Source organism: Aquarana catesbeiana, linkage group LG03, assembly GCF_042186555.1.
Source record: "Aquarana catesbeiana isolate 2022-GZ linkage group LG03, ASM4218655v1, whole genome shotgun sequence".
NCBI classification, from domain to species: Eukaryota; Metazoa; Chordata; class Amphibia; order Anura; family Ranidae; genus Aquarana; species Aquarana catesbeiana.
In genome coordinates this window covers 690,028,323-690,037,590 of record NC_133326.1, presented here as the reverse complement: position 1 = coordinate 690,037,590, position 9,268 = coordinate 690,028,323, and the positions used below count along the sequence as shown (strand labels likewise).

The 9,268-nt window shown below is 41.6% G+C and overlaps 1 protein-coding gene across 1 annotated transcript; it reads right to left on the bottom strand.

Moving 5' to 3' along the window:
* Window positions 1-7,885: 7,885 nt before the first annotated feature.
* LOC141134771 (olfactory receptor 5P50-like) lies at window positions 7,886-8,818 on the bottom strand. The gene has a single exon (XM_073624209.1). It carries the CDS (start codon window positions 8,816-8,818, stop codon window positions 7,886-7,888), a length of 933 nt encoding a protein of 310 aa, XP_073480310.1.
* Between the last annotated feature and the right edge of the window lie 450 nt (window positions 8,819-9,268).

Below are 9,268 nucleotides of genomic sequence, written 5' to 3'. Positions count from 1 at the left end.
GAAATTAGAAGATCTGTCACTGGAGTTGAAGAAGAACTCAGGTATCACAGACCCATGGGATCAATACTTTAGCTGGATGAGTGGGTGGCAGAAGGTGCTCGCCCAGATACGGGTAACGGTATTAATAATCCTGGTCCTTTTAGCCCTGATTGTATGCTGTTTTCTACCTTTTGAAAAAAAGTTAATGAGCAAGGCTGTAGACAATAGCACACCTACATTTCTCCACCAAGAAGAAGAGGACCCCCTTATGATGGAAGATGACAAACCCTTCACTCCCCTACAGTCACTCCCTGTCCATAATCTCACAATCCTATAGGGTTTTAGGGATAGATAGCGCCTGACTGCACCTCTCCAGGAGGGAAGTGAACAGTTGCTGCCCAATTCTATATACAGCCTAAAAGAGTTGCTGAGGAGAAGGGCCAGGCCAAAGTGGGACCTTTAGTATTAGGGACAGAAAAGAGAAAATAGTCATTTTAAGGGGGATTGTGAAGGAATGTGATGTAGATAATAATAATAATCTGAAAATGTCTATTTTCTTATGTGCATACATATTTTTCTCCTTACTCATTATATAAGTATACAGATTTGCTCTGTTCCTATATTTTCTCAAAATGGTGAGTACCCCCTACATCCCACACATCAGAAGAACGCGGAACTGAAGATAAAACCAAGGACAGCCCGACCTCGTTATGAAGATTCTCCATTTTCTTTTTCTATCTTAACCAATGAGATGTACCTATTAGACTAACATAGCAATGACGTGTTTGTGTGTATAAAACATTAGCACTGCCTAGAATAAATTAGAAGTGTAAGAAGTAACGGAGCTGAGCGTGTCTCAGAGTGTTTACTTTTATATGCATGCATATCCACACTTTTCAATTAGAGACAGTAGCAGATAACCTTGGGCTCGATTGGAGCTCTTAATCATTTCCTTAACACTAATGCGCCCTTTTCCTCTTCCTCTTCCTCCTCCAATGGAGTGTAAGAAACAGATGTCCCCCAAACACCACTTCAGTGTCAGGTACTCTGCCCAGAAAAGCCATATGCCAGCTGCCATTTTTTTGCACAGAGGGTCATTTCTGCCCTGCACCAGCATGTAGAATGCCATAGAGCAGAAGGAGCTAGAAGGGGAATATGAGATGGATGAGGAGGGTTAGCAAAAGAGTAGAAAGAGTGCTAGGCTGCCTAAATTTTTATTTATTATTTTCATTCAACCAGTGGGTTGAACGAAAAAAATGACCCTATTTCCCCAGCCACACACTTGATGTGGATAGGGTATTGACCTGGACTGTGCTATTGTATTGTGACAGCAGGGAGACCTGACTTCCCTGCTGTTAGAATACACTGATCAGTGCTGTCGGATATAGCTGGTGGCACTGATCAAATGGAAAAAATCAGCGTGGTTGTTCAGAAGGGGATCAGAAAATTGACTTTTGTACAATCAACCTGCCCATGCATGGATCAAAATTTGGCCTCTCCCTGCTGAACCGCCTGATCAGTGTATGGCTAGCATAGGGGTGTTGACAGTGAGGAAGAAGAATTTATGAGACTTCTTCAAGGAGGATGTTTCACCTGTCCCTGATACAAGAATTGGGGTATCTACATTTACCATCACAGAAGGAGCCCAAAATGTGGCACTTTGAGGATGTTCTTCAACAACCTCATTTTATGACGGAATCCCCTCTGATGTGATTCTTATCCTATGATCTCTTAAAGGAGTTTTTTTTTACACCATAGTAGGCAGGCCCAGTTGCAGGCAGCACTCATAGGCAGCTTCTGAACCACATGATTGCTGACTACATCTAAAGGAGCTTTGGGGTACTGTGGGTAAGGAGGAGGAGTGTTCGGTTACTGGCAGTAAGGAGGAAGGATGTCAAGTATATTGCTTTTTCATCTATCATAAATAAGTCTTTATTATAAAATATTGATATAAAAACAGGCTTCAGATGTCTGTCTCTCTTTACTAGAATGTTTTGAATGATGTTCAAAAAAAAAGTCAGGCTTAAAGTGAAAGGCAGAGGTTCTGCGTGTAGAGGTGGTAGGTTTGTCGATCTTTCATTTTTTTTTATTTTGCAGAACATTTGCAGATACATTTTTTTGAAAATTAAGTGCTACACTATGCAAGAAGTCATAGGCCTAAACACAAACTAAAAAATGGGTTCCAGTCCAATGGCCGCCAGCTCAAAAAGGGGCTCAAAGAGGGGCCTTACTGAGGAATTCCACCTTGTAGGTGAGAGAAAAGAGAGTATTGTTGATATTGTTTAACCACTTTAGCTCCTGAAGGTTTTGCCTCCATCATGACCAGGCCATTGTTTGCTCTTTAGCACTGCGCTATTTTAAGTGGCAATTGCGCAGTCATGCAAACAAACAAAATGTATTTCATTTTTTCACACAAATAGAAATGACTTTTGGTGGTGTTTGATCACCACTGGGTTTTTTATTTTTTTATTTAAAAACAAATTAAAAGAAGCGGATGCGGGACTTTAGATGAGGTGTGTCTCTGTGGATAACGGATATTATACTCTTAATTGTAACCAATCCCCAAAGGGTAGTCCCTATAATGAACAAACCAAATATTTCTTGTGTACAATATAGGCACGATATAAACATATTCAATGCACAATAGTCACATATTTAATGATTATACATAGAAGGACATGATTGGTACAAAAAGCAATGATAGATGAATATTAAACATAATTTTAATAATAAATAGTACATATTCAAAACATGATAAAATTAATTCATGATAATACAAGCTGTAAACCTGGCACCCTTGAGTATGGGCTCAATGCGTTTCATGGCGTTTAAAGCCAATCATCAGGAGTAGGATGCTATAAAATAAATCGAAAATAGAGAATGAATGAGTGGATGGACCTACATCAAATATGTATATAGTACAACGGGCTCTCCAGCTAGGGAATAGGATTAAATATAATGATGGTACTTAACCTATAGAGTATCCAATGGGTGTATACCCATTGCTACTGTGTTTGGACGAACATAGCCGGGATAAGTTAATCTCCTCCGGGGTTGGGGCGGGAGAACCCAACCCAGTGCAGCCCCCCCATCATCCCGCCGAGAATGAGCAGGCAGGCTAGGCGGGGGGTTACGGGGCCAGCCAGCCGGGGGCAGGAGTGAATGACCGCACAGGGAGACCAGAGTGGAGGGCAAGGACCCAGGATATGGTAGGGTAACTCTGTAATGGGCACATCAAGGAGTGGAGTGTCCATAGGGATCCTGCAAAACATACAATGGAAAACTAAGTCAGTATTCCCAGAACGCTTAAAGCCAAACTGGGCATAACATTATGGAAACCCCAAGTTGCTACAACAACAAAAAAAATACTCAAGTAATTTAGCAACACCAACCAGCAATCAAAAGTTATGTTACCAGTGTAGCAATACTAATTTGCACAAACTTCCTAACCTGAGGCGTTTATCCTATATAGCAGGGATTTGCAATTAACAGACCTCCAGCTGTTAGAAAACTACAAGTCCCATTATGCTCTGCCTCTGGGTGTCATGCTTGTGGCTGGCAGAGTCTTGCTATGCCTCATGGGACTTGTAGTTCTGCAACAGCTGGAGGTCCACTAATTGCATATCCCTGCTATTTAGGGATGAGCTTTGAGTTCGAGTCGAACTCATGTTCGACTCGAACATCAGCTGTTTGCCAGTTTGCCGAACAGTGAACACTTTTGGGTGTTCACGGCAAATTCGAAATCCGCGGAACACCCTTTAAAAGTCTATGGGAGAAATCAAAAGTGCTAATTTTAAAGGCTTATATGCATGGTATTGTCATGAAAAGTGTTTGGGGACCTGGGTCCTGCCCCAGGGGACATGGATCAATGCAAAAAAAAGTTTTTAAAAAGTCAGTTTTTTCAGGAGCAGTGATTTTAATAATGCTTAAAGTGAAACAATAAAAGTGTAATATTCCTTTAAATTTCATACCTGGGGGTGTCTATAGTATCCCTTTAAAGGGGCGCATGTTTCCCGTGTTTAGAACAGTCTGACAGCTAAATGACATTTCAAAGGAAAAAAAGTCATTTAAAACTACTCGTGGCTGTTAATGAATTGCCGGTCCGACAATACACATAAAAGTTCATTAATAAAAACGGCATGGGAATTCCCCACAGGGGAACCCTGAACCAAAATTAAAAAAAAAAATACGTGGGGGGTCCCCCTAAATTCCATACCAGGCCCTTCAGGTCTGGTATGGATATTAAGGGGAACCCCGGACAAAATTTTTTTTAAAAATGGCGTGGGATCCCCGTCAAAATCTATACCAGACCCTTTAGGTCTGGTGTGGATTTTAAGGGGAACCCCGTGCAAAAATTAAAAAAAAATGCCGTGGGGTCCCCCCAAAAATCCATACCAGACCCTTATCTGAGCACGCAACCTGGCAGGCCGCAGGAAAAGAGGGGGGGACGAGAGAGCGCCCCCATTTCCTGAACCATACCAGGCCGCATGACCTCAACATGTATCCCCCAAAACACCTTGTCCCCATGTTGATGGGGACAAGGGCCTCATCCCCACAACCCTTGCCCAGTGGTTGTGAGGGTCTGCTTATCGGAATCTGGAAGTCTCCTTTAACAAGGGGACCCCCACATCCCGACCCTCCCCTATGTGTGAAATGGCAAGGGGGTACAAAATTACCCCTATCATTTCACAAAAAGTGTCAAAAATTTTAAAAATGACAAGAGACAGTTTTTGACAATTCCTTTATTTAAATGCTTCTTCTTTCTTCTATCTTCTATCTTCCTTCGGTTTCTTCCTCCATCTTCTTCTTGTTCTGGTTCTTCTGGTTTTTCCTCCGGTGTTCTTGTCCGGCATCTTCCTCCGCGGCGCAGGCGTCTTCTTCCCTTCTTCTTCTCGGGCCACTACGCATCCACCATGATGGGAGGCTCCTGCTGTGTGATGCTTCTCCTCTTCTGAGGAGTTCTAAAATAATGGAGGCAGGGCCACCCGGTGACCCCGCCCCCCTCTGACGCATGGGGACTTGACGGGGACTTCCCTGTGGCATTCCCCGTGATGTCAGAGGGGGTGGAGAGGGAGGTCACCATGCATCAGAGGGGGCGGGCTCACCGGGTGGCCCCACCCTCTATTATTTAAGAACCGTCAGAAGAGGAGAAGCGTCACACAGCGGGAGCCTCCCATCATGGTGGATGCGGAGTGGCCTGAGAAGAAGGGAAGAAGACACCGGCGCCGCGGAGGAAGATGCCGGACGAGAACACCGGAAGAAGAACCAGAAGAAGAAGAAGATGGAGGAAGAAACCGAAGGAAGACAGAAGATAGAAGAAAGAAGAAGCATTTAAATAAAGGAATCGTCAAAAACTGTCTCTTGTAATTTTTAACATTTTTGACACTTTTTTTGTGAAATGGTAGGGGTACATTTGTACTCTCTCACCAATTCACACAGGGGGGATGGCCGGTATCTGGGGGTCCCCTTGTTAAAAGGGGCTTCCAGATTCTGATAAGCCCCCCGCCCGCATACCCCCACAACCACCGGGCAAGGGTTGTGGGGATGAGGCCCTTGTCCCCATCAACATGGGGACAAGTTGTTTTGGGGGGCTACCCCAAAGCACCCTCCCAATGTTGAGGGCATGTGGCCTGGTATGGTTCAGGAGGGGGGCGCTCTCTCATCCCCCCTCTTTTCCTGCGGCCTGCCAGGTTGCGTGCTCGGATAAGGGTCTGGTGTGGATTTTTGGGGGGACCCCACGACAATTTTTTTAAAATTTTGGCGCGGGGTTCCCCTTAAAATCCATACCAGACCTGAAGGGTCTGGTATAGATTTTGAGGGGGACCCCACGCCATTTTTTTTTTTTACATTTTGGCCGGGGTTCCCCTTAATATCCATACCAGACCTGAAGGGCCTTGTATGGAATTTAGGGGGACCCCCCCACGTCATTTTTTTTTTAAATTTTGGTTCGGGGTTCCCCTGTGGGGAATTCCTATGCTGTTTTTATCAATTAACTTTTATGTGTATTGTTGGAACCGGGAATTCATTAATGGCCGCGAGTAGTTTTAAATGACTTTTTTTCCTTTGAAATGTCATTTTGCTGTCAGACTGTTCTAAACACAGGAAACATGCGCCCCTTTACAGGCATACTATAGACACCCCCCAGGTACGAAATTTAAGGAATATTACACTTTTATTGTTTCACTTTAAGCATTATTAAAATCACTGCTCCCGAAAAAACTGACTTTTGAAAACTTTTTTTGCATTGACCCATGTCCCCTGGGGCAGGACCCAGGTCCCCAAACACTTTTTATGACAATAACTTGCATATAAGCCTTTAAAATTAGCACTTTTGATTATTCATGTTCGTGTCCCATAGACTTTAACGGTGTTCGCGTGTTCGAACAAATTTTTTGCCTGTTCGCATGTTCTGGTGCGAACCGAACAGGAGGGTGTTCGGCTCATCCCTAATCCTATAAGGGTGGGCATCCCAGGTGAAAGCTAGGAATTAACCAACTCTGTCACCAAAGGCGGGCCTGCACCCCCCAAAAGCACTATAGCCAAAGTACTGTTAAGTTCTACTTTGCTAATAAGCTTATTTCTGACACCGCTGAAAAGTGCCATTACACCTTTAAACTCTAGTCCTGACTATCATCTTATTATCTAATTATAATTACCTTACCATCGGCCGATTCCGTTGCTTCATATTCAAATATCTCTATGCATAGGTAACAGCGTACATGAATAACTCACACAGCAAAATTGCTTTGTACACTGTTCAGTTTATTATCCCGGACATGGTCTTGAATAGTGGTTAAAAGGCAGGCGTTACAACCACCGTCCACCAATAAAGGGTAAATATTCAAATGACACCTCTCCTTTTTAACATGCAATCAACCAATCACAGTCATTAACTCTTTATGTAAGCAAACCCATCATGTCACATTATTATTATGTCAGATTTAAATGCAGACATCTCGTGACACATACGTAACTTCCCATGTCTGGTTTCGTTTCCAACACAAGACCCATTTATACAACACATATTTTTTACTTAATCAGCAAAATGATAACTTTTAAAGGAACAGGACCCTTTCACTGCCACCCCCTCTTGACCAGGCCCCTCCCTCTATTCTTTCTCTATCTCTCCTTTTTTTCTCTCACCCTGTCTCCCTCCCCTTTTTTTTCATTCTCTTTCGCCCCCCCCCCCCCCCCTTCTCTACTCCATCCCTGCCCTTCTCCCTCTAGTCAACCCACTAGTCTCAACCTAGGCTGCCAGCAGGACTGTCAACCTTTCAGGTGCTTCTAACCATAAATAAAGTCACATATCCTTGTTCTTCCCATTTGTACATAATTCCTTCACTAGCCTTTAGGCTTTTATCAGCCCCATCCCTCCTGTCTCAAGACTCCAGCTCAGAGATGCAATACCCATCTTCTTTTTAAAGTCTTTGCAATCCAATGGTTTCTATTTGCCTTCATGTTGATGTACTTTGTCCTTACAAATAGATATTACTGTTGACTGTTGTTGCAACACTTACAGTATATACATTCCCGGGCCTTTGGGCCCATGTATTAATACCCGATTGCTTTATTTTTCTAAAAAAAATTCTTATGGAAACGAAGAAAAAAAAGTAAGAATTGACCATTGCTATTTCATCAATGTCTTGCTAAAATTATAACTGACACATGTGATGGGATGTGGTAGGATAGTATTATAGCTGTTAACAGAAGATCATTAGTTACATTTTGTAAAACTGCTTATTTATTAGTGGTCAGTGTGTTGGATCTAAAAGCTACTACTATTATTGTTACCTCAGTTGCAAGCCTGAATAAGTAAAATAGAAAAAACACCCAACAACAGATTTATATGAAACATACAATTTGGAATTTTATGAACAAGAACTATTGAAATACAGTTTCAGTGTACCTACAGCATTTTAATATTCCTAAACATTCTTTGAATAGTTTTTCTAACTTCATGGTTCCTCAGACTATAGATGATTGGATTTACCATTGGAGTCACCGCAATGTACAGAAAGCATCTAAATTTGTTTGCATTAGATGAGTTTTTATCTGGTGGTGCCATGTACACAGTCATCAAAGTTCCATAATATGAGCATACAGTGGCCAGGTGTGAGCTACATGTGGAAAAGGCTTTCCATCTTCCACTGGCTGAAGAGATTTTTACTATAGTGATGACAATTAAGACATATGAAACTATAATAAAGGAAAATGGAACAAAAAGAACTAAAATTGATGCAGAAAAATCAACTAATAGTAAAATCGTGTTGTCCGATGTAGACAGCTCTATCAATGGGCCTAAATCGCAGAAGAAGTGGTCAACTTTATTATCACCACAAAAATGTAGCTGACACACCAAAATCATTTCACTTGACAAAAAGAAGACCAGCAAATAAGACCCAACAACCATATTAAGACAAATATGAGGCTTCATGATAGAATTATAACGCATTGGGTTACATATGGCTAGATATCGATCATAAGATATAAATACAATAAGAAAACATTGTACAAATCCAAAAATACAGAAGCAATACACCTGGAGGATGCAAACTCTGAAGGATATTATAATTTCATTCTTTAATGTAATATCTAACAGCATTGGGATTATGGTGGTGCTTATCATTAGGTCAGCTATTGCCAAGTGTTTGAGGAAATAGAACATTGGGATTTTCAAATGGTCCTTAGTTGATATTAAAACAGTAATGAGAAGATTCCCACTCAAAATCACCATATATGACAAAAGGAACAAAATAAAGAAAATAATTTTAAATTTATAGAGGCCTTGAAATCCAAGAAGCAAAAACTCAGTTACTTCAGTTTGGTTGTCTTCACACATGTCTTCAAGAACCAACGCAGGTATACAAAAATGATCTTCCTCCTGAAAGTAAGTTAAGGATGTTTAAGTAATGCAGTGTCTGTAAATAAACCAGAATTGTGTAAGTCTTACATGAAATAAATTAAAGTAAATATTTTCTGACTCCCTTTGTTGGCAACCAATTGCAAAGAGCTGTCATCTCTCTGCTTCTAGATCCAATAATGTGATAGCCATGTTACCCTCTTGTTTGATTTGATGGGTTTCTACCTTCAGCTTTTATGTTCTTTGTTTTTCCACACAGAGTACAGCAGGGCATACTTCCTATACACCATGAAGAGCATATTGGGCAATCTGCCAGGGTTTAAGAAAGGTAAGGTGGACAATTTAGTATTCATGTATTGGAATTGGGGAAGATAAAGTAATGATAGGGATTAAGTAGCTTTATCTCTCATATCTAGAACAAGGATATAT

What these genes read in the sequence shown, in the direction of transcription:
- LOC141134771 (XM_073624209.1), bottom strand. Translation starts at nt 8,818, where the DNA reads ATGTGTGAAGACAACCAAACTGAAGTAACTGAGTTTTTGCTTCTTGGA.